The sequence below is a fragment of the Metopolophium dirhodum genome, chromosome 8 (genome assembly GCF_019925205.1).
Source record: "Metopolophium dirhodum isolate CAU chromosome 8, ASM1992520v1, whole genome shotgun sequence".
Taxonomy (NCBI): Eukaryota; Metazoa; Arthropoda; class Insecta; order Hemiptera; family Aphididae; genus Metopolophium; species Metopolophium dirhodum.
In genome coordinates, this window is record NC_083567.1 from 32,912,233 (window position 1) to 32,940,061 (window position 27,829).

The following is a 27,829-nucleotide window of genomic DNA, read 5'->3' on the forward strand; positions in this document are numbered from 1 at the left end:
AAATGTAATTTTTCAAAATGTGGGTGAAACGACACGATTCATATTTTCAAATAGTATTGTTAATTACTGACATTTTTCTGACGACCATCCCGCAGGTTATCCGTAGACTTTAACGTTAAACAACGTTTCAACAGATTGCAATTATTACAGTTCTCGACAACAATAATATTATATTATGTAGCACACTGGGACGAGAAATAAACTATCGCTGATCACTTAAGACGTATTTCACTTTAAACATTTATCTCAGAACAGTCAAAACTACTTGATTATAAACGATGATTGAGTGCAAGTGTCAAACAGAAAACAAATATATATAATTAACCGTATAGAAGAAGAAAGACCCACGCATAAAAACTCTTGAAGATATTTTGGTACTATCTATATGACAGATATGTGCATATGATGGCTATTTACTATTGGCTATATGACTATATAATATATTATATGCCCTAAATGTTAATTGTAAAAAATATGTAATTGATGAGTATAATATAGGTACTAGTAGATATTATGCTCATGCAATATATTATGCTAATCGGCCATCATGGGAAATATTATGCTTTATATGGGTACAAATACTATACCAAATAAGTGTTTATGAAAAAATGTCAACGGCAATAATGTATTACTGCTGAATGACTCAATGTACAATCTAAAAATGTTTGATGAAGAAATTGCATTTTGAAAATAATTAAAACAGTTAGATATAAGTAGAGTTTTATAAGGAATGACAAATTGAACCTAGATTTAAAATATTACCTATAGGTACTGTAATTTTAAAAAAAATACCTACTTACTACTTGATTTAGTCTACTTGAATACCTAAACATAATATATTATTATATAGGTATTTAAATGTTTATGTAATAACTAAAAAATAAAATACCTTTTTTCTTTAATCATATTCTTATCACACCCCCACCCCACGAATTAAATAAATACAAATAAACACATAATAATATTAGGTATACTTTAATATAACTTTAATTTGTTTAAATATGGAATGTATGTATTTTATACTGGGCATTTTTGTTTCATACACTGTCTATGGTCTCATCGAATCGTCGGGATATTTTTACATAGATTCATATTTAATAACAATCACCGATGATAAAACACATTGAGTACTCTATGCGATAAACACAGTGTTCTATAGGCCTATGGCGAAATATAGATATTTTTCAACTTTGTTCGATTGTCATGTCAATGTACATAAACTTTTTTTATGGTTTATAGGCACAAAGTAAATATCAATATAGTGTGTCCTGTGCAACGATAGTACCTATATACACCTACACGTGTAAAAAAACATTGTAGTTTTCCGGTGCGCTGCAAGTACGCGTGGGGCGATGTGCATCGTACCATGTGCAGTGTAATGATAATAATATGTATGTATAATGATAATATTATTATGTATTGTACACAAAAATGTTGCGTGTTGTAGATTTTACGTGGACATGAAAAATGTCGTACGGCGGGACGTACGTTGTTTCCGGAGAGGATATCCGGAGGCGGTCAGCGGGCATTTGTCACCATCGTTGTGGTCGTCGCCGCCGCGGACTATAGAATATATAGTCGTATTAGGCGCAAGCCTTTGAACTCGTATCTGCGCAGCCAACCACGCTGAACCCGGACGATGGGCAACCTGCAGAGTTCGACGCCGTCGTCACGTGGCGGCACGAAAAGCCGGAACAAAAGGCCACCGACCACCGGCACCCGCGATTGGCTGTTGGGGGGCGCGACGAGGGTGCTACGGAAACCAGTTGCACCGGCGCCGGCGGCGGCAGAGGCGGAGGCGGCGGCGGCAACGGCGGATCACGTGACCGTGACCAGTCGTGACCTCCGCCGGCAGCGGACTCCCCCGGCCCGCGACGACGATACCGATCATCATGCAGATGAGCAGCAACAACAACACCGGCAGGAGCACCACTGCAGCAACCGCCGCCGCCGCCGCCACCGCGACGACCGTGACGACGAGTCCGCCCGCAGTTCCTCGGAAGAGGAGGACTCCTCAGTATTCGCCGACACGCTGACCAGCCCGCAGAGCGTGTACTCGGACGCCAGAGACGAACCGGACGACATCATGGTGGTGAACGGCGGCGAAACGTTCGGCGGCAGTACCGGGCGCACGGCCGCCGCCGCCGCCCACCAGGCTTTCACGATCGTCAAGCACCGAAAAGTCGAACTGAGCCCGGCCAAATTACAATCGGCAATCGCCAATGGTAAGTCCTCGCTACTTACGATTTCCTATATGACATAAAATTATCATATTTTATGCCAATCCCACCCAACCCTGCAACTACTGCTAACACCCACTATATAGGTACTCTTGTCATTGGTCCCTCTATCGGCCACTAGGTATATAGTCACATAATATTATATGGGCGCAGGCCTAAGCAGCGATAAAGGTTTGCACCAGTTTTATAGAATAGAATTTTTTTTAACTTATTGTTCATTTTATGATTTACTTACCAACTTGACTAGTTTAATTTACTATTGAAATAATTTGGCTTTTTACAGTTGATTTAAAAATAATCCATCAAGATATAACTAAAGATATTTTTGATTTTAATAGTTTTATACATTAATTACTCATATGGATTTAACGGGATTTAAGTATAAAATAATCTAATACTAAAATGTCTGTTACGTTTTTTAATAAAATAATATTATATTATACCAGATACATATACAGATATTTTTATGTTATCCATGTACCTACTAATTAAAAAAGTATATTAACTGAATTAAATTTACTATTAATTTTCTAACTTAACAATCTTGTGTTCACTTGACCTAACCTGAAGTTAATTATTCTCATTAACTTGCTCATATTTGCTTTTATATTATAAAGTATTATAATAGTTAGTTAGTCTTAATAGTATAGACGTATAGTTGCATAAAATGTGGTAATAACTACCTATTACAGGCAGTGATAGACAATTTTTTCGATTTTTTATTGAATTAAACATCTTAAACCAGTATATTATATTAATAATATCAGTATATATATAATTTTATTAAACCTAACGCATTTTGTTTGAAAAAAATGTATTTAAATTCCCATAATGATAAATAATTATACTAAAATGTCTGTAAATAAATAATTTCTAAAACAAGCGAGTGCTTTGATTCATTTTGTACACCTATAATTAATTTAATCATAAATGATTTGAATTATTTAAATTAGAATAAAACAATAATTTTTTTCAAAGATTTGTATTAAAATTTCTTACTGATTGGTAATTTTTATAAATTTTAAAATACTGTAGATATAGCATTTTGGAATATTTTCAATGGCCCAAAAAGTGTTTTTAAAATGGGTAGGTACAAGCCAAAAAAAATTAATTAATTTTACAATTACGAATAGACATAATAATACGTCTAACTTTATTCACTTACATCGATCATTGTTATTGAATAATTATACATTAATAACTAGGTAATAACTATTACATTTGAAAATAGTCAATATATATAAAACAATTGGGTTAACTGATTAAATTTCTCCGTCACATGCCTTTTATAAATTAAGTATCGCTAATAATTACCCTGTATAACGCACAAGTACAATCTCTGTTAAGTTTTCATTGATACTTGTAAACTCATTTTAATTTAGAAAAAAAAAATCACCATTTAGTTTAAAACCACTTGTCCTCTGAAAGTATGAAACCACTTAACACCACGCTCTAATCAGAATCTAATTTGTTTAATTCTCAAGAATTGTATTCCTATTTAATATTTAACCACTAAAAAAAATAATTAAACCATTAGGTTCAAGATGTAATATTATAATTATTTTTATAAACTTCTAACTAAACAACAAAATAAAAAATCATACAGTGAGAAATTTAAAACGTTTGTACATTCATTGCATTATCAGTTTAAATATTTAAACTATAAAAAAATATTGTATTAGGTTATAATGAATATAATCATGTGAAAGATGAAAGTATTCAAAGGATTTTATAATATTCTTATGAACAATAATAAAATTACCTAAAATAGAAATTTCAGTTTGTATAGGTATCTAAAACAAAAATTTAAATTGACAAACCTTGCGTAATCAGTGAATTTAAATATTAGTCATTATTTCGACGATACAATATGCAAGTGAAATGACAAAGTTACCTAAAAATCATAACTCGTAATCGTAAAGAATAATTCAATAATATAATATGAAAATTAAATAGTATGTAGATTTAAAAGTCAAAACTAACTGTCAATATAGTAAGTATGCCTACCTATTTAGCCAATACAACAAAACCATATTATTCTAATTGTAAATTCAAATTCAAAATCCAAACAAAATGAATAGACTCCTGGATGGAATTTTCATTTAAACCGTTTTTTTCAGTTATTTTGGTATTTTGTCCAACAGCAGTAGACATTTGACAATAATTTACACCTGCACAAAACATGCATGCCTAATAATTGCCTATCGATCAAGATAGATTATTAGAATATCATATAATATTACCTAGGTATTCGTAATAATGAATTTATGGAGTCACACGTCTTTGGAATACGTCCAAAAATACGACTCCTGGGATGTTTAAATTGTTCGTTGACTCTTGTTTTATTCCCATATACGTCTTTCGAGAAGACCACACAAGGGCACAATATTATAAAACATGGTATCCATATTACAGTGCTATATTTTACTATATAATAACCGTGCTACGAAATATAAATAAGTATCACTTTTGTTAAAAACGACTGAAGTCTGGTCGTATACAATTTACGGTCTACACAGAGTCAACAACAGTATTTATACAGTAATAACTATAGCTAATAACATGTATTTGCGCGTAGGAGGGTAAAACAATCTCGAGAAATTCTCCACATTAAAAAACAATTATGCTAGTCTGCAATACTGTTGTGCTTATTATTTTTATGATCAAAGTGTGGGCACTAATGATTTTACTTCTCACAAAAAAGATTAATATTTTTGAATTAAGAACTTTTATGAGAAATGCTATTATTTAAATATCCAAAAATATTGTCTTGGTATACATATATATTTAACATCCTCGCGATAGAGTTCAATGGTTCATGTTTATAATAATTGCACAATTTTAATTTAAAACGATAAATGTTTTTTTTAAAACAATCAATTTGTTTTCATTTGTAATTCAGATAAAATGTCCAAAAATGTAATTTAACGACAATATATTAATGTGTATCAATTCACAATAATGCGACAATTTAACGAATACCTACCTAGTTTACAATGTTTGAAACAGTAACAGAAATACTAACGAGTATTTGTTTGGATAAAATTATTTTATGTACCTAAAGGGGGACTACAGGGATACGTAAACGTCCACGTTTAATTCATATAAATGTTATTTACTTATATTTATCATTTTTATTTCATTTACTTTAATTTTGGGTAGCCACATACATGTAAATTAGAAAACAAATCCTGAATATATTTTAAATAGGTAATTAATAAATTATAACAACATCAAATATTTGCCGCTTCTAACTTTAATTTTAGGCCATATTGAAAGATGACATAATATTGATAAAACAAAATTATTATATTGGACTATCAACCAATTAATCTTAATTGCTTACATTATTTAATATTAGCCGTAGATTCTTTATATCTTGAAATTCTAATCTTGAGAAACAAAAATAAAATTGAGTTTATTTTTGCAAACATTTATGTATTTATTTAATTACTATATAATATATTAACGTAGTAGTAAGCTAAACTATGTTAAGCACTTAAGCGTATAGTGGGCGTTTGAGGGGAATATTCTTCTCACTTTCGACAATTTCGAGTTATTAATACGTACAATATATCATGAATTATTTTTTTTACTATTCACTTATTCATACATGCTGCTGAATAGGTACAAACTATCAATTGTACAGTTTCCTTTATTATTAACATTTAACTTTGAATAGGATATCAAATGAACTATTATTTGAGTTATACCTATACGTTCATAATGCATAATATATGTAAACGAATAAGTAGTTTGTTTAGTTTTCTATTATTTTCGGAAATATTGTTACATTTTCGTTTTTAAACTACCAGAATTTGAATTTTTTTTTAAATTACCTTTTAAACTATTATTGGCATAAATGATTTCTGATAAATTTCTTTATTTTATGCCTAAATACAATCAATAATAAGTGATTATGGTTTTCTTATCGGCTTGAAATCTTTAGTTACTTCGCTACGCCGGTATCTTTACAGCCGTGTTTTGCAGGAAAAACAGTTATAATATATTATTAAATTGCTCTGAAGTGGGAGAAATGATACAATTTTTTTTTTAACTAACAAGAATACAGTTTATAAATGTACATATTATGTACTTACAGTGTGGGAGAAATTGAGAGACAACAAGTTTGCATATCAACTGTCTAGACGCATGCATGTCGCCTGAAGACATGCAAAGCAGTAGTATGAATAATCAACTTGCAGTAGGATGCAAATAGGGAAGTTATTTAGGCCCCTAGTCTAAGTAATACATTATAATATATTGATTCTTATTATTCTTATAATCTTATTAATGCAAATACCTAACAAAATTGTTTTTTACCGATAAAATAAAAATAAAAATGCATGTAGTGCCGTAGTGATATAATATAATACCTAATATTATGTAATGTTTTTTATATCTTTTGAATAAATAATAATATACCTTATAAGTAAGTTGTAGGTATGTAGGTACTAGGTACTTCAGCAATATTTCATAAAACAATGACACACTGAAACTTCACAGACATCACTTATAAGCAGCTGACTATGTTTAAATAATATATAGAAATATATACTACTTACTCTATTTTGGCTACCGGCACAAAAACACTGGATTATTAATTAATGAATATTTTGATGAATTCGGAAGTAAGAAATTATTACACACCAACCTTCGCGGTATATATGACGTATTGTACTAAAATACACTATCGTATATGCAAGATTTTGCATACTATTACTATCCATCAATTATTTCCGTAGAATAACAATTAGTTCGAAAAAATGTCCACTATATCAAATATCATGCAGGCAATTTATAAAATCATCTGATAGCAACTAACGCAAATCCGCTATAATTTATTAGTAGGTTCCAATGTTCCAAATGATAAGTGCAGTCCAAATTATTAATCAACCCTTAGAAAGTTTTAAATCCCCTCATAAGGGCTACGTGGAAAATAACAAGTGCAGTGTTTTTTTTTACGTAATTTTAATGTTCTACAATCTAGATAATTGTTTATATTATGGTATCACATAGAATCACACATAAGACATAAATAATACAGATCCCTTATAAAAATAATATGTTAGGTACCAATGACTGGTAGATTATAGGTATACATTTTTTGAAAATACTTTATTGTAACATATCAATTGTTCCTATCCAAAGAATGAAAATATATTACAAAATAGTAACTGTCAACAATTATTACCATGTACTTTAAAAAGAAATAACTATAGTCTAAAAAGTATAAATTCAAAAATGTAAATATAAAAACAATAGTAGTTATAGGTCAGTCCGTAAATGTGATACTTAAATTACGTCAATAAACAAATTAACTAAAAATATATAATAGCGTGCGGGTTTAGTTATTTTTACGTAATTCTCAATAACAGACGACTTTCAACTGTGCAGGACTTATATTTTTTTCTATTGGAACGTTTCGATGTAGTATAGGTACCAAATAAACAGATCATAATAGGTGACACACATAAAAAAGTGTGCATGAGTTATGTAATTGACGTTGTAAATTCATAATAGTATATCATTCTCATTTCTCACATATTAGTTCAAAGAAATGTACCGTTTATTTTGGGTTCTTCGTGTAATAACTACTTTGGGATTGGTTAAAGAAGTTTCTAGTTGAGACTTGAGAGTGGTATTATGACGTACAAAAATATATAATATTATGCTATGAGAAATCTCATTACTGTTTTTGATACTATGATCATCACGTACGATCTAAAATAAGACAAAATATATTTGCGCCGTAAAATTAACAAGCTAAATTCATGACTCATGATGAAAACCTCTGAAAAATTATAAACATACATTTATATACTTTTCAGAAAATTAAATAGACTTAATTTAGAAGGAAAATTCATACATATTATAGAGAAAAAAAATTATCTAAACAATACCACATTATGGTATTTATTTTCTAGTACTAACAAATATATTACCACCTATTATAGATATATAACTTATAACTATATTAACTACATAATGTATTATAATTTAATATAATATTTTAAATAATTTCCTATCTAATCTATATAGGTACTTGATATAAAATATATTATTTACTCTTACCATGCAGATATAGTTATTACTGATTAGTAATTGCCTAGTTATTCTAATTCTTCTCATAATTTTCATAATAAGAAAAATAATTTGTAATATTGTAACTAATATTATTTACTATCCCAAAATTGCTGTAAAATTTGATTCAACACGAGGAAATACGAAAAATAAATTATCCTTGTCGAAATTACAAACGGTATTCTTTATAATGCGTGAGAAAGCCAGTATAGGTAATAATTATAAGTTAAAACATTAAAAAGGTTAAATGTAAACACGTAGTCGTGTAAGTTAAGGTACCTACCTACCTATCTGTTATAATTGTATTCTTCAATATTATATAATACTAGGTGAGTACTTATTTAAACTATACAAAAAAAATTTGTAAATTATAAAAATATATTGTATAATTATTGAAACTCGATGATTTCGTGTATTTAGTTAAAATAATGAACTGAGCTTTAAGCAAATAACAGAGTAATGAGTATTATTAACGTGATCGATAAATTTGAAGAAAAAAAAAAAGGTGGGTAAGTGGATGTCGCTCTGCTGTACAGTAGGTTACAAGTGGGTCACTGTAATGGATGGTGTTAAATTTGAATTCAATGATATAATATCATTGTATAAGAAAAACGATTCTGAGCGAAAACGGTCAGTCAGCCTATGAATGATATTACCAAGTATATTTGATGATATTATTGTGAATAAAGTAATTTATATATTATAACCTATTTACGTGGAGCCTTAGATCCTTGTTTTCAATTTTCAATCCTTAGCTATAAAAGTTGAACATTTTATAAATTTTTAACTACAAAATAATTATTAAATTATAAATTTGATACACATCGTCAAAATTTAACTTTAAATGCTTATAAAAAAAAATTGTGACTATGGATTTTTAATTTTTTTCAACTGCTATTAGAACGATACATCAGGAGCCTTATATTAAATTTTCACGCTTTTTTACCCAACAAATAAAATTTTATTGATATTTATAGAAAAAAAAACTAAAAAAATTGAAAACTGACAATGTCCGTAAACACCTCAAAAAGAGTCAAAATATTTTCAACATTTTATCGTGTATAGAAAATGCTAAAACAAACATTCAGTGAAATTTTGAAGTATCTACAGTCATACGTTTTTTAATTACAACAAAATAAGAAAATCGTTACACAAGAAATCGAGTGAGTTTAATGTTGTAAAAATATGAATTTCAAACGCTCATAAAAATTTAATTTGACTTTCTAGTAAACATTTTTTTTTTGATAATGGTAGACAAACTTATGGATAATCTTGTATTACATTAGTAAGTTACATTGTATAGTAGAAGCCTTGTATTAAATTTTCAAGCTGTTTTACCCAACAAATAACATTTTATTGATATTTGTATAAAAAAAATAAAAAAACTGAAAATGTCCGTAAACCGCTCAAAATAAGTCAAAATATTATATTATGGTGTATAGAAAATACTAGAATAAACATTCAGTCAAAATTTCATGTACCTACGGTCGTTTGTTTAAGAGTTACACCAAAAATCAAAATCGATTTTCTTAAAAACCGATTTTGCGTAAAAATTCCCGTTTTTCCTAAATTTTTCTTTTTTTTTTCATGTTGCTTTTGAAAACTACTGGGAAATGTTAAGTCATATTTTTGTTTATTTTAATTTATGTATTAATTATTGATAAATAATTCTTTATAAGTTATAGATACATAATAAAATAAAATCAATACAATAATTCAATACAAATAATACATTATTTAATTTTGCATTTGTAATAAATTGTTTATCTATAATCTATTTAGCCACAAGCCACATAGGTATTTCATAGTTTTTTTTTATAAATTAAAATACACTGCGATATAGGCCATTGGGATATAAGTACCTACTATTTCCACCGAGAACTTAATTCTATAGTTGTATTATACTCTGAAGTTAGATGATTATCTTCTTAAACTTTTAGAAGTTGAAATTACCTAGTTATTTATGTAATTATAATAACAGGTTTTTCTGATTTTTTATTTTATAGGAACTGTTGTAGAAAAAAAATATCATTTTTTTAAAGAAATATTTTATTTATTTTTAGACTACCTGTGCAGTTTATACCTGTAAATAAATAAAAATTTATTAACTTACAAAAGATTTAACTGATTTACTGCATATTTTAGAATACAATGAAACTCGTAGGACACGTGACATATAAGAGATTACTGTGAAATAAAAAGTAACTCGCTGTGTTTTCTTGGCTTTTTAAAGCGTCAAGTCTTTTCAGTCTTTCAAAAATTTCCAATAGAACCAAGTTCGTCGTTTGGACACCGAAAACATAGGTACTTTAAAATTAAAATAATGGTTAAAATACGATGTAGATATACCTTAATGTATCCATGAATGAGAAATTATGACATTAAAAATTATGAATGACGGTTTATGAAACATGGTACATTATTCTTGTTTATTCAGCTGTCTCGGGCCAGACAAGAGTATTGCCGAGATACATATTATACTACACGCACTTAATAAGTACAGTGTACACGTATGTGGTTACGTATTATTGAACAAAACTACGCTCAAGAATAATTTAAACCTCTCATTTCAATTAGAAAATATAAACTCGTCCTTTTTTTTACTACGCACTTACCTATGTAGGTAGGTAGGCCGATACTGCACGGCACACATAATATGATAATATGTAAACACAACGGTATAACACAGGGACACACACGCAACACATAAACGTCAACGGGCGCAACAAGTGTGATCGAGCCACTGAGCCCGAACTTTGCGTCTCCAGCTATATATATTGTGCATTTCGATGCATAACATAATAATGATATTATCTTTCCACCACGCAGCACAATAATATTTATTATCAATTATAATAATAATTATAATTATTGTTCAGACAGCTGCAGGTACTGCTCGCGGACGCCCGGCGCGCGCACTGTACAGCTGCACAACAAAGCCTCGTGCGATAAGATACGCACCACGCGTTATCGGAGACCGCTCGAGGAACGTATCAATATTATTTTAGTTTTTATTTTTCCCCTCGGCGCGCAGGCGATCTACATTATTATATTTATATTCATATATTATTATTTCCTACTCATCGTTATCACTGTACACACACGTCAGTGTTGTACGTCACACACACACACACACATGCGCGTTCGCCCAATGCCCGTAATAATTTATAACATTATATATACCTACACAATATTATACTTTGATAAAATATTATCGTGTACCACACGAGCCGCGCGACGCCGTCGGTCAATGCGCGTCGAACAGAGTCGTGATAACGCCGCTCACACGCGGACGAGCGCATGTTGTCGCCGGAATCCGAAAGCACACGGTCGTTGATCGACCGATCGATAATGACTGTTGTCATAGTAGTTAAATTGCCCGAGTTATAATTTTCTCATTGTTATTTTGCGCTACAACACCGACACGTGCACGTACACGTAACGTAACAATCCGGCAGATCATAATATTATTATTATTATTATTATTATTATTATTATTTGCGTACGGCACAAACGATAAACAATCGGAGACGGTCGGACCGAATAGTGTTATTTGTGGTGGGTTTTTGTATTTTCACGTGTTGACGACGTTCAAAATTTCAAAAATCGTTCCGTCTAGTGCGCGTTCGTTATAACTCGCGTTGTTATCGATTGTTGTCACCTGCAGTCCGCGATTGCTCGCGACGGCACCCCTCCCCATCCGGGTCTGATATAACGGTAAAGTACCTAATTTTTTTTTTTATTTCATACTACCATTGACTAGTGACTACACGTTTTCGCGTTATACGCTTATACGTAGAATGAGCTATGAGCACTTATTACCTAGATACCTTTTTTTTTTTTTTTTTTATTAATAAAATACACAATAAGGCACAATAAGAGTATGGGCTATGATAAATAAAATATGAATAACGTGAGGAGGGAGGCCCACCAGTGTGGATACCCTCTAACTTGGGGTGAAAGGATGTCATGGAGTGGACGAAATGGGAAGTGAAATTTTGTTAATTAGGGAAGTAAGAGCCGATAAAAGAGGGTTTTACCTAGATACCTACGTTTTATATTTTATTTATTGCTGTTCTATTCGGTTCCACACGGTTCTACACTAGGCCTAAGGAGTGTTCGGATGTTTCTCGAAAACACTTAACGTAACCTAACCTTGAACACATTTCATATAAAGCATTACCTTAATCTAAAATGAATGGCGTGTGCATAACACTGACACTAATCGCATGATTCAACACTGACACGTCCATGAGCCCACACTGGGGGAGGACCGTTTGTGATCTTTTTCAAAACTCGGATTTTTGTATAAATATTTAAATAAATAAATGCAGATAGAACTTTAACAAAAATTGTCACTCGCCTATATATTAATTAACAATTAATATATAGGCGAGTATACTATGTACACTATGCAGTTCTAAACACTAGATTTATTTAAATAGATAAATTAAAATTAAAAATTAATTTCTAATTTTTTGTAAAGTAATGCTATAATGTTTTTTTAATACATTTTTTAAGAGCCCTACACAGTTATTATGAAAGACGAAAGTCATACTAAAAATTTAAAAAAACCGTACAGAGGATACTAATGTTGTAACTTTTGAAAGTGATGGATGATGATAAATCAACGTGTGTTCCAAAAACTATTCTGAATTGAGTTATTTTAAAAACACTATAAGTCCATAAAGCATTTCTTTATTATTTTTCGATGAATATGTCGCTATGTCGGTAGTTTTTTCTTTATTCTTGATACAACTACAGAGAAATTTGAAAAATAAAATAAAAGTATGTAGTTAACTACGATCTACCATTGAAATGTTGATTTTAGATTTATAAAGATGTTCCGTGAAACTTTAACGTCTCCTTCTACACAGTGTAAAAAAGTATAATATTATATTGTATTTTATTATTCCTTTTTTTAAATAATAACGTAAAAACAATGACGTACGCCATTTATTATTATTATGACTAACGACTTATCTACTATGTACTAACTATAACTTCCGTCTTCCTGTAATATTGAACTTGTATTAAAAAGTTACGTTTAACCAAATATAGGTTTAAGATAATTCATATTTATTTACTGTAATGGCATAACTATATATTTAAATTCTAAACAGCATGTGGTGGAATAGACGATGCCAATGATCAAGCAATAAAGACGTAATGCTAAATAAAAAATAAATTGTGTAACAGGGAGACTTAACATGCGATTTTATTCTTCTTTGTAAGTAGGTAGGTAGTATAAGTACCTACGTTTAATCATTCTTTTTGATTATTAAAAAAATATTATACTGCATTTAAGTAAAGCACATATATTGACATATTATTTAACATGTTGTTACATAGGTATTATTATATAATATTATACCTACAATTACGTTAATTACAAAAGAAAAAATTATATAGCTATACTAACCAAAGCATATTTTTCTTCATATTATGTACCTACAAAATGGATCGTTAACGTTTTCGGATTTTTGCGGTTTACTATCGATCGTGTGTTGGAGAAACCGCAACGAAATTATTACATTATAGACCGCTATGGTTAGATCAATCTTTTTTTTTAAAAAAATAGGTACACACTACACATGCGCACCGGCACACACATAGTTATTAAGTTTATTAGGTAGGTAGGTAGGTAGGTACTATATGGAGGAACAAATTCAACATTGATTTTTCTCATGATGTACCTATACGAATTTCGACTGAAACGGCCTGTCGATCAAACACAATGAATAAAATAAATACCACCTAACATCTTTAAACCGCTGAAATCAACTGTGTGGAACGGATTCGAGGCTTTTATGGGTATTGGCGTTTAGGCCATGAAACAAACACCAAAAACGATGTACAAACGAGTTTCGTAGTTAATCTTATTACACGGCGGTTTAAAAACGATTTAATTCTCACAATATTACTGACATATGCATATATTTATATATATATATATATGTATGTATGTTATATAATATCGAACAAAAACTAGGAATTTAAAACATTTTATGTTAAATTAGCATGTAAAAAAAAAATAGGTATATTATTTCCGTACACTAGGGATAATTTTAAACTCCGCAATAACCGCTTTTAAATAAAAAAAAATATGAATATTTTATTAAACATGAATGTTTCATGTACGGTCAACGGTCAAGAAAATAACATCGATGTCATTCGCACAATGCTATAGTATTTCAAGTTGTATAAACTGTTACGCAACCTTACGGCTTATAAAGTTATGTGTGCTGCACTTATACCGAACACCATAAACGCGATTATCAACACTCCGATTTATTACGAACTAAAAGATTTAAACAAATATACTTCTTAATAAAGATTGTGGTGACTGTAGTAAAACTATTAAAACTTTTCATCTCTAAGCGAATATTTTTTACACGGCTACTACACTGCACTATTTTAAATAATATTGTTTATGTTTATTAAATTGTATAGATTTATATTTAGAGTGGTCTTTAGCGTTGTGACAGGCATGTAAGAAGCCATAATATTATAGAAACACAATACAGCTGGTTGTTCTATATAGACATCCTATCTACACGTATCAAATTGTAATTAGGTATCTATGCTAATTTATTCACTGCTGAATTAACTTTATCGTAAATAAAAATTATAATATTGTACCTATACCCAATTAGTAAATAATATTATAATACAATATTAATTATATTTGATTGAATAGGCAGTATTAGCACACTGTTGAAGTACTGGGTAATTTTAGGGGTAATTTTATTGTACCTTTCCGTGAAGTTTAGTTCTATCTATCCTACTTTTAATCATTGGTTACTAACAGTATTAATTATGAGAATGAGAGACAAGAGCATTATACAGCGTATACAGCTTTACCTTTATACTGTATTATATTTTTAGTAAATTTAATTATTTTTCTATATAGTATACTAAAAAATTTCATTTTTGCACATTTTCCTACATTCGTCTATCAATTGATTTTGTTATAATTAAGTTAGATAATAATATAATGTTCCAACTACTAGACATACTACCTACAGGTTCTATAGAATAGAATATGACATCATATAAAAAGAAAAAACACAAGCATACATAATATGGTAATATACGCTATTAAAAATAATTACGGTTTTTTTTTTCATGAAATCTGAATTCTTCATAGATACGCTTGCCAGGAGACTAATACTTTACCCGTATAAGGTCATGGTCCATTGAACGATGCTAATGAAGCAATCAACCGGTGCACAGCGTCGAAAACAAGTGTTCCACGATATTACTACTAGAACAAAAGAGCGACTGTGAATTGATTCGATTTTTGGTTGTTTTTTGATACACTTCATGATTTACTGAAATTATAGTGCATCACAATATATTTTCTGTTGGCAGCGTTTGATTGTTTTCAGTATTACCTACTACTATTTTGAAGTTAATATTAATTTGTATCTATAGGCTATAATTATATTAGTAGGTTTACCTACTCGGTAAATTATTTATTATCGGATATATAATTATAATTTATAATATAAAATTAATATATTTAATTGTATATTAGTAGGTATCAATCATTACAGGCATAAACAATAATTTATCATAAAAGCGTATTACACACGTGTTATTGTTTTTTATAAATAAATAAAACAATGGAGAATATAGTCTTAGATGAAAAAGTTAACCTAAGATTAAATTATTGAAGTGAACTGGGACACAGTAATTGTATTATTCTATAAGACTATTTTATGGTATATGGCTGTCGATTAGGTATTGTGAATTGTGATTATTAAAATAATTATTACATGTATAGGTAAAATATGTGGTAACATGGTTTACATTTAATTTATCCAACATTTTATAGGTACGAAAATGACGTGAAATAATGTGTAGGTTCTTGAAACAAGTATAGTCAGGTAATATTATGTAAAACATCTTATTTTTTTCTGAAGAACCATTACGGCCATTACTTAGGTATGATTGTAATATAAACAAGAGTTTAATCAGATTTAAATCTGATCAAATAGTTTTCCTATTTAGCTAAAATGCCAAAATGTATCAATTTTATTTAAAATCAGTTCCTAACCAGTAACCTTTCAATTAAAAATTGAATTTAATCAATTATTTTCATATGTATATAAATGAACACACATCACACACAGTTGAAAAATAGAAATGCATGATATGAATACACAAGTAAAAACGTTGCGTATTTAAAAGTGTTGACTATTGTCTTACAAAATACGGTTCATTGATTAAATTTAAAATTCTTTGTTTGTATTAAAATACACATAATGATCGTTTATAGTTTATACTATTTAAGTATGGAGCTAATTTAATTTAATTAAAATAAAAAAGATTTATTAATATGTAAATCTTTATTTTTATTTATCATTTATATTATACATGAATCTTAATTATTTTTTTAAAATTAATTATAAGTCAAGGTGAAAGACAAGAATAGGTTACGTAGGTTATAACTTAATAAGGTGAAGCTAATCTAACAAATAATGTTTATTTATAGTTTTATTTTAAAAAGAAAATATGCAATTTTATTATTGTCATTTTGATATTATGTTATAATTTATAATTTTCAATTGAATTCTACACAAGTGACGTCATTATCAATAAAATAAATGAAGCAATATGCCAATCTCGCTATTTTAATTAATATTATTATAATATAGAAACAAATAAAATGTAGCTATGTATACATAATATAATTAATAAAATACCTTACGAATCCGTCTAAATATTTTCATAAAATAGTAAAGAAAGTATATTAGATGGCGATCTGAGCCCTAAGTTTTTATGTTTATTCGATTATATTCCAAACTCTCACGCTCAACCGGTGCAACGCATATTGGGATAATCATACTATACGTGCAAGGACGAGACATTTGTACCTACCTACCGTATTTTAATTTTTTCCAACCCACCCCGATATAGTTCTCACTGGAGTTGAACACATTAAATACGAAATAAACATATAAGAGAACAGGAACTACGCCACCGAACACGGACACTTGTATAGAGCACATAAATGCACGCGGTTTTAACAATGGATGGACCGTATAGTGAACTCTAGGTAGGGCACGCCGGCTATTATGATCATAACACCTGTTCCAGTCGTTTCCAGTGTATTAATTAGATGGTGTATCAAAATAATATTTAAACTGCGCTAAATAAGTTTTAAGTACCGCGTAGGATCGTGGGAAAATAATTTCAAAACCAAGACGACGTAATCACCTTTTATACGTGTATACGAATGAAAGAAAAATATTAATCTGTATACATTTTAATAATAACCTTTCCCAACGCATTAAATTATGATTATGGACATCAAAATAATATAAAAATTGTTTGTTTTAATCTGTTTATTCAATGTTGATTTTTGAGTATACCAATTATAGAGTAATAATACCTACACATTCTTTTCAATTGAACATGATATTAGTCTTAATTAATACTTTAAATATATATGGTATATGGTATGGTTAATTTTTAATGTAATTTGTAGAATTCCTAAAGGTAAAGTATATACAGTGTATAATATTATAGGTACTAAAGACATTAAGTCATGACTTGTATTACCTAATAGGTTTTTCAAAAAGGAGCATGTGTCTCATGTCAATAAAATGATAGAATGTAAAATTACGAATTAAATGTCTAGACATATAAATCCTATATACAAAATATTTATAAACAATATGCACGCATCGTCAAATCTTCCAATTGAATATGAACGGTATATTATTATAAGCTGTTTGCAATTTAAGATCCGATCATCACTTCAATACTTTTTCTTATCTAATACTAAACAGTTGCGCCTATAGTTTTCACTTAGGTCTTTCCGCTTGCTATTAATTGTTTAATTATAGGTATATAATAATAGGATTTGCATTAAATAACCATCATTTTACTTTAACACGAAGTGTCTACTATAATAAAAACAAATTCAAGGTGCAACTCTTCAATTTAATTAGAATAGCAATACTTTTTATATGTAAACCATGCAGTTATCAGAAATGAGGCCAAGTTGCTAAAACAGTCTGCGAATGAGGTAATTCATAGTCATACATTAATACGTTTATATTTTCTATGTATAATATAAATTAAAGCACATCATTATTATTATTCATAAGACAGTTATACGAATCACATGATCTTTAGAAAGACAACTATCTTCGTTGACACTGTTTTCTCAAAATATCCATGTCCAAGTAGAACACTTGGGGTTGATGAGGTGTGGGAGTTCTAGCCCTCTCTTCAGCCCCCCCCCTCATTGTATTTTGTTTTTCACTGTATAATTACGTGAAAATGTTTTATGAAACATAAATGTACCGATATTTTAATACAACTAGGGTGAGTTGTATACATCCCTGCCCAATCGAAATTTCTATGTAGGTATATGCCACTGATGTATAGTATACGAATACAATGCAGCGATAACCTATATTTACCGTAATAATGCCGCGTGCAACTATATTACGGTTCACATCGTGTGACACGAACTATATAATATTATAGAATATATACCTATATTACCTATACCAGGGATGGCAAATAAGTGGCACAGGAGAAATTTTAAATGACACCAGATTTTATTTTTATTTTATGTGTCTTTATAATATAATATGTATATGCCTTGCAAGCAACAGCGCATATAAACCAGACATAAAAATTCATTCAAGTAATACGAAGTAAAATGTTTCGAACAATCGATAAAAGTTGATTTTTTGAATAATTTTTTTCTTCATTATTATGATTAATTTTTCATTTATATTTTGTAAAAATTCTCTGTGTTAACAAATATAATTAGTGGCACAGCTGACATGTATTTTTGAATTTTGTCATAAATTGTTGACACGTTAAACAAATCCGATTTGCCATCCCTGACCTATACTGTGTTCCAACTCCACGGCCATATTATATTATATCCAAATAGGTACCTATATTCCATACACGATATCTGTACCAAATTGATGTACGATTGACTCGTGTTCTTAGGTCAGGCGGTGGACCCGGCGGTCAGACGCAGTAACACCTCTCAACTGAGTGACGGTCCCAAGGACGGGAGCGTTCTCAGGAGGGTCGCCAAGGTCACGCTGGACCAGGCCACCAAAGACCAAAAGCCAGTGAGACCGAAACACGTACCGGAAAAGTTGGACTTCAGGAACCGTGAAAAGTTCGAAGGTAAGCGATTATATTCGTCTGATGCAGCAACGCGCGGGTATATTATAATAGAGGTACCCATTGCAAGCGATAGCACCCGCACGTTCCTCCGCTGCGAGTCGAATTGCATTTTACACGAAACCGGTTTTCGATTATTTTTTGGCTACGACCGGAGAGACCGAAAGGTAGAAAAAAAGATACCGGCTAGCCTTGGAAAAAAACCGACTAATAGGAAAAGAAAAAAAGATCAACAGTGATCATACCGCCTCGTGTACTAATATTGAATGACTGTGGGAAAACAATAACCTCTGCAACTCGGTATGATTGTCGGAGATTTCATTATTATACTATTTTTCGGTAAAATATCAGTATTGGCACTATATTGGGTACTTTTTTCTCCGTCGATAATGAAATATCCGTTCGCGTTATTGTCTGCTGTGAATCAGTGTCTAATTTTCTATATACCCCGTCCGTCTACTGTCTAAGTGGGCGTATATAGGTACATAATATAATATACAGGGTGCTTTTTTTTTAACAGTTAACACTCATTATCGTGTATATATAGTATGAATATTTTTGGTTATATTTGTTTATACAGTATCAATAGTCGTTACAAACTAATATTTTTAGGTTTTTTAGCATCACATTACACTTATAATAACATAATATAACTTTTTAATTATTTAAAATTTTGATGACCAACATTTTGAGGGGTATCTACTCTTGTGCCATTCACTCCGCTCGTATAAACTTTCAATACTTATAAGTTATAACTAATCAACAACTCGTTCAGAATTCTACGTAGCTTTTCGAAAAAATGAGTTTCACTTTTAAAAGAATCGCATTGTACAAATTATGCGTACATTATGCGTGTAAGCAAATATCAATATAATGTTTATGAATATAGCCTGATTACTGTTGATTTATGTGTAAAAATGCATAGGTAGCTGTTAACACCGTGCCTCGTGATTCCACGTATTATATATATTGACAATTTTTTTCTGGAGAAATGTAGAATATGTATTATTTTGTAATGATATTATGTGTCTATAAACATGTAGGAATATAATATAATACCTATATACCATTTGTCCATGTCCTTTTGCAGACATTTGACGATTTTTCATTTATATACGAGAACGGTTATCTGGTATTTGTTATACCATTACTATATTTTTTATGACGGAGGCCTGAGGAAGACGTCTCTATACGATGCTTAAATTATCGTTTATTTATATAAGCAGGGGCGTCGCTTCTGCAGTTAAATATACAACATTAACCATGATTCGTCCGACGTTATTATTTTACATTTACAGTTTGTCATTTATCAGTACGGTAGCAGTAGGTACGTTGTAATATTGTATGTTCATATTATAACATTTATCAACTGATGTGGTCTGTGGTTTGAGTGACAAAACAATAAACATATGAATAAGATATATTATATACTTATATTTTAAGAGGAGTAAACCATGTCAGGTTAATATGTCACGCAGTAGTTTATTTATAAATGCAATTTTGTGCTAATTTTTTTAATTTGAAGTACTTGCCTAGTTAAAAAAAAAATTAAAACGTATATCAACATTTAAGTATGCAACAACCAATACAATATTAACAGCAGCCAACTATGATTTTACGTAACATTCGTTATGTGCATTGGATGTTATAGTATATTTTTGCGATGTACCTGTCTGTTCTATATCTATAAAAACTAATATACTTCTACACAATATTTACGTAACGCTATACAATTTCCGATTTCGTAATACGCATCAGTATAGAAATAATATATATTATTATATTTGATTGCCATAAACAGACAATAACCATTAAGCATTAAGCAATGCCTGTACAATGTTTATTGTAATTTATAACCATCTTCTTAAAAATAATAATATCTTATAATATTAGTTACGATTGTAGTTATGCCTCGTACACGATTCCAAGTCACGTGGACATCAAACAAAAATTGAACGACTAAGCAAAAAAAAATGTATAGGTAATCTATATATTATATAGATATTATTATTACTAACCTACAACATAACAAAACTGTACGTTCCAAATAATCCATTTTACTCTGTTACCTATTTTTAAAAATAGAGTGAATTTACCGATTGTATAATTTAAATCTTGGAGGCTTTTATTGATATTTTATTCACGAAGCAAGTTATGTGTATTTAAAAACTGTAAATTGCTTATAAATTTTAAAATTATCATAACTTGCTTCAAAATTAAAATATTAATTAAAGCCTCCGAGATGCCTTATATAATAATCTTACATTAAAATTGTGCAATATGTCAATTCACTTTTATTTTAAAAATCACTGAGTAAAATGAATGATTGTAATCGTATAATTTGTTATTATGCTGTACGCGCTTGTAAGACTACAAATCATCCTGTGGTGGCGTCTTCTTAAGATATTACCTGTAAAAAAATATCGTATATTTTTTTTCTTCTATCGGCGATCAAATGAAATAAAATAATGATATTATATTGTAGGCCTACAATGAATATCGGGTATAAATAAATCGGGTAAATTAATAATCTAATAATACTTGTACAGTTCTGCATAAATTATAAAACATATCTATACTTATATCATACAGTATACTTCTGTTACGTATTATGTATAATAATATTATGGTGTATACGAAATTTCGAAATCGGATATATGTTGGCGCCAGGCACGTATTATATGTATCCCCAAGCTCGTATGACAGTATGCCGACTACAATATTTAATTTATATAAGTTTGTTAAATAATTTAAAAATATAGTAGTCACTATCAGTTAAACTCATCAAAAACGAAAGTAAACATTAAGTACCATAAATTTCGTCGAGTTGTTCTCTTTTTCTCTTGTACTGGTAACACTGAAAATTGAAAAATGAATCTTCAAAAAAAAAAAAATGCAACCCCCTCCCTTATGTAAGGGTTCAGTAACGGGCTGAAGATATATTATACGTAGTCATATATACTTATTCTCTTTGCTATAGTATCGACGTATTGTACGTAGAAAAAAGATTAATAATATATAATGAATTGTATCTTTGTAATTTTATTTTAATACTAGGTTAATAAAAATACTTAGTTATATATTATATATAGTTTTCTATACTATTTTATCAATGATAGTAATGGTTCATTTCGAGTTCATTTCGAGCTCGTAATCTTGCAATTAATGCTATTTTAATTTAGTTCCTGTATACCTATATCAGAAAGCAAGTATGTACGTATATATACCTATATCACGTACTGTCATAATATTATGGTATGGACAAACATTTTTTGAATATTTTCAGTTTTCAGTTGATATAGAAATATAAAAATATCATGTATAAAAAACAAATCTTAAATACGCTGATGCATAATAATAATATTATGTCTACAATCGGTTAATCGGCTTACAACGACTGTCGAATGTCTACCATATGAATACAATTAATACATATAGATGATTTTATTAGAAATATAATTTATTGTTTCCGAATATTTAAATTGGGATTTGATACTGAGTCAATAATATAGTCATTGGCGAAATATCTTTGTGTTAGTATTTGTATTATTAAACGATATAGATATAACATAATAGATTATATTTTAAAATGTAAGTAGGTATATGACAAAATTAATATACCTATTATGTATACAAATTTTCCCAAAAAATCTGAGGGGACTTCGGTACCCCCTAAGCTCCCCTACCCGCATAGTTACGCATACGGGCACGATGTAGTACATCATCGGTAACCCTATATACAGCCATCGCTCGTGAAAATTCTCCCACGGGCTCGTTCAGGTCGGGGCTGTGGCTCAGGCGGGTGCGTACCGCATAATAATATAATACAATATAGGGAAGGACGTGATTCCTGCGACGAGATTCCTACGACGACCATCGGCCCGCGACAGCTGTTGCTGCTGCACCACTCTGCCGATCGTCCGCCGAGTGTTTTTATGGACGGGCGCGCGGCAGCTAGCAGCCGAGGAGATAGTTTTTCGATATCGGATCGCGGTCACCCGTCAGTCCGTCAAACCGATTTTTATCTTTTGTAGATTACCGACGCAGACGCGCGCGTGATACGTCCGTCATCGCGACTTATTTCTATACTATTATTATTATTAGTATACTGCGCCGCGATCACGATCGAATTTTCCTATCTATCTATTTCTCTCTCCGACTGTGTACCGCGCCGCAAAATCGTGTGCTCCTTTTGCCGGTTGCTTGTTCGTGATGTCGGACAGCACGCGCGCCTCCCCAAAAACGGACGACCGTCGTGACTCTGCGCCGTGGAGGTGACGCGCGTGCGCGAAAACCGGCAGGTGGTGGTTTTGTGTTTAGGTCGTATTATAATACGTACGTATATTATAGTATATATAATATACTACGACTGCAGTATGTCGAATAATAATATCATGTAATATAATATATACACAGTATAACTGCACACCGACACGCGTGTCCCTATATTGTACATGAGTAGAAAGGAAGAGAGAAAAAGAGAGAGATTTACAGATAGCTCGTTGGCCCAAAAGATATAATATGAAATATTATAATAATAATATGATCAAATACATACCGCCTTGTACAGCCGTTTTCAGCCGGTGGTCGACCTTCTTGGCCGTCGTCGTCATCTGCATCGTCGTCGTCGACGCCACTGTCGCCGCCGCAATGTCCCACACCACATGGTAATATTATCGGTACTAATCAGTGTGCGTTTGGACGTTCGATCGGTCGCAATAATCTCGCACGTCTTGTCGCTAAGACACGGCGTGTTTTGCCGTTCGCGTGAACGTGGTCACAGACTACAGTGGTTACCCATCCGTCGTCCGTAAATAAATATATTATTATTGTTAAACGCTGTGATCGAATATCTTTATTACGACTCTCTTTCGTGTAAAAATAAGGCGGCTGCTGCACGGCGAAATTCGACGCGTATGATCATCATCTATACAACGTATGTGTAGTGACAATTTTATATTATATAATATGGAGGATACCTCTAAGGCTTGGTCATTGCAGCAACAACTAACAAAATACATTATTTCTAACACGCGTTCAGCTAGTATAATCCATATATAGGTAGATGACAAACATACATAATGTTATAGTTAAAACATACTTAATTAAAAAAAAAAATTAAAAATCAGAATATATTTTATTGTAATATTTACACATATACGGACGATTTAATGGATGAATTTAGGTTTGTTATAACTTATTATTTTGGCGGGTTATGGAAGGACGCAAAATATATCGATGTGATCACTCGTTTTTTTTTCTAGTAGATATTTTTAAACATGTTGCAAGCATATGTTTTGAATCCCAAATGCATTCAAATATTATTTCTATAACCTTCACGTTTTGACTTCACGCTAAAAATTATATTATCCCTACCCGATGACTTTCATTTTTTTATTTTTTTTTTATAGCCAACGTTATGAAAAATACCTTGTCACATTATAATTTATAATGAATACAAATAGATATGTTTATATTTTATCGTAAAATATGATTTAGTGTGGATAATCGATTCTAAAGCACCTACGTACTATATGAGCAATGAGTTAAAATTATTAGAGGCACAATATATTGTATAATATGTAGTAGCTGATTAAATAAGATAATAAGATAATGTCTACAAATTATAAATATTTAACTGTAATTATTGTAAATATAACTGTAATAAGCCTGACGTCCAGATTTTTTCGGTGCATATTTCTTGCGTCCGAATAAAAAAGGTTTGGAAAATGTCATAAGTAATTGCGTCCCATCGCGCCCTTTTAACCCTAGTTGCGTCTAGTTACTATTGATATAAATGATATAATAGTTAATTGGCCTATAATAATATTATATTTTGAAAATGTCAAATATTATTGCTTAAATTTAACAAAACAAAATAATATAAATTTTTTTTTTTTTTATTGAACTTAAGCCCGGCGACTATGGCCATTAGTTGTTGTAGGGGTTATGAACTGTGGTAGGGGTAAGGTTGGTATGGTAGGTAGTAAACACGTGTATGTGTGGCAAGGTTTTTAACTACTATGAACCCGGGTGGTCACCCATCCGGGAGCTAGTAGCTGTGGCCGTTACTTACTCCCAGTCGCATTCCGCGACTAGTAGCAGCCAACGCGTCACACCAAGCCACAATATTAATTTGTATTTCCTATTACTTGCTATAATTTTGCAAATATAAATCATTAAAACAATAATAAAATCGTCATAAAAATATGTTTAGAAAAATTCATATTTCAATTTTTAGTACATGCATAGTTAATAGTTACTTAATAAACAAAAAACTTGAAATGTATATATTTTATTAGGTAACTTAAACTTAGACATAGTAATAATTGCAATAAACATAAATCATAATAAATAAAATTACGTTTTCATAAAAACATATTATACAGGTTGAAAATCAAGATATAATATCTTAATACAAGCTAAGGCTGTAAAAATATTATTTTCATTTTCAAATGTTCTATTAGTTTTTCAGAAATACTTGTATTTATAGATATTATATTTCTACAGTCTGCAGTAACATACGAATATACGATTGTCTACTTTGAAATTTGAATACACAATCGATGTCGATAAATTGTATTATACATTTATAGGCCGTGCCAATTTTATTGATTTACCTTGTGCTTATTCTATATTCTATAATATAGGTACCTATAATATTAGCTACCTGTACACCTACCTAATTTGACCATGTATTTTAGATTCGATTTATTCCCCCTAATTAACTATTTTTTCTAAATATAAATGTGTACTTATATAAGTGTATAATAGTCTCACGTTCCATTGTCCAACATGTTAATAAATATGAATATTATCTTTATTTCATCTGAAAGGTGTTGATAATAATTATAAAGCTGTAGAATTTGCGGGGGACAAATCATAACCTTCCGCAAAAACTCGTTTTACTATACGCAGTTGACATAAAGACATACTTTAATCGTAAATCGACCGGTTGGTTTCTGTCTAGTATTATAAGTTATAAGAGAATAAAAATCATGATAAGAATAATTAATTAACAAATTAATGTATCGTAATATTTTTCTTAAAGTATAAATGTATTGTTAATCGTTTACATATTAAAAAAGACTTGTTCATTTTCAGATTACGTTAGTTTATTGATAAGAATTATATGTATTTGTTATAACTTTATAATTGTAGGCTATTATTAATTTATTTACAAAACATAATTCATTATTACTTAATACTTAGGTACTAAATTTTATATTACAATTTTCAACATAACAATTTAAGTTCAATTTCTAAAGAAAAATGTATAGCTATAAAAATTATTTTTTTAATATTAACCACTAATTAATATTATAATAAATGTTTATATTAAAATTAATTTATTAATATGAATAATATGTATACAGCTATAATAGCATACACTTTTTATATTTTCATGACATTTACAGTAACAACATACTCTATAATTATAATTAATTAAATAATTAAAAACAGTTAAAGAGTTGGGAAGGTATGATTTCCGTGGGGGCGGGTCCATCAAAATATTATATTAGTATAATATAATAATTATTACTAGTAGGTAGTCACTTTTATATTTTCATACCATTATAATTTCAATAATAATATAACGTGATATCCATTAGTTTTCATTTTTCCGAGTTCAGTCAACACATCTCATAATAATTTTATTATAGCAATAATAGATCGACCTTACCTTTCAGTTTTCTCAATGGAGAGGGATACAAAATATATCTTCAAAAGTGAATTGTGAAACTAAAGTACTAAACCCTCACACGCACTTAAAATATTTGTATGCATGATAATAAAATATAATATAATAATAAAAAGTTCTTTATTTAATAAATGTATTAATAATATATATGCAATACTATTTAGTTAATATAAACAAATTAATGCCTGGTGGATGGGGGATGTGTTAGTTGTATGGTGTGACATTTTTAAATTGTAAAAATGTAATGATTTGATTATTAAATTTCAATAACTAATTAAATGGCACACATTTCTTATAAAAAATATATTCTTTATTTCGTTGGCTTTTTTTTTAGATTCAGTCATAGTTGTTATAATAGGTAGGTACTAGGTAAATTTGACTACCTAGGTATGTTATAAACCTTTTTGAATCAAAATGAATTATTTTATCAATAACTACCTACTGTATAAATTAAGTTCTAAAATATGCATTATACCACTATTTTTTGGTTATTTTTGAAAAGTTTTTTTTTTGAGCTTCATGTTTTTGTTATTATTAAATGTAATAAAATATCTATAAAGAAAAGTAAATGATAATGTTATTAAAGCGGAATATTTGTACATTTGTACTGACTATATACTGTACGAACAAACAA

The 27,829-nt window shown here is 29.9% G+C and overlaps 2 protein-coding genes across 3 annotated transcripts in view; one reads left to right on the plus strand and one right to left on the minus strand.

Annotated features, from left to right (window-relative positions):
• LOC132950073 (maltase 2-like) overlaps positions 1-11,143 on the minus strand; it is a 32,444-nt gene extending 21,301 nt beyond the window's left edge. The window contains exon 1 of the mRNA XM_061021291.1: positions 10,940-11,143. Within this exon, the coding sequence (XP_060877274.1) occupies positions 10,940-10,977 (38 nt within the window). The 5' untranslated portion in view covers positions 10,978-11,143. The remainder of the gene's footprint in view (positions 1-10,939) is intronic.
• LOC132950071 (protein cappuccino-like) overlaps positions 1,456-27,829 on the plus strand; it is a 41,266-nt gene continuing 14,892 nt past the window's right edge. Inside the window, exons 1-2 of one of the 2 annotated variants that reach the window (XM_061021284.1) lie at positions 1,456-2,225; positions 19,311-19,496. In XM_061021284.1, the coding sequence (XP_060877267.1) occupies positions 1,640-2,225; positions 19,311-19,496 (772 nt within the window). In that variant the 5' untranslated portion in view covers positions 1,456-1,639. The remainder of the gene's footprint in view (positions 2,226-19,310; positions 19,497-27,829) is intronic. The other variant, XM_061021283.1, reaches the window with a different exon arrangement.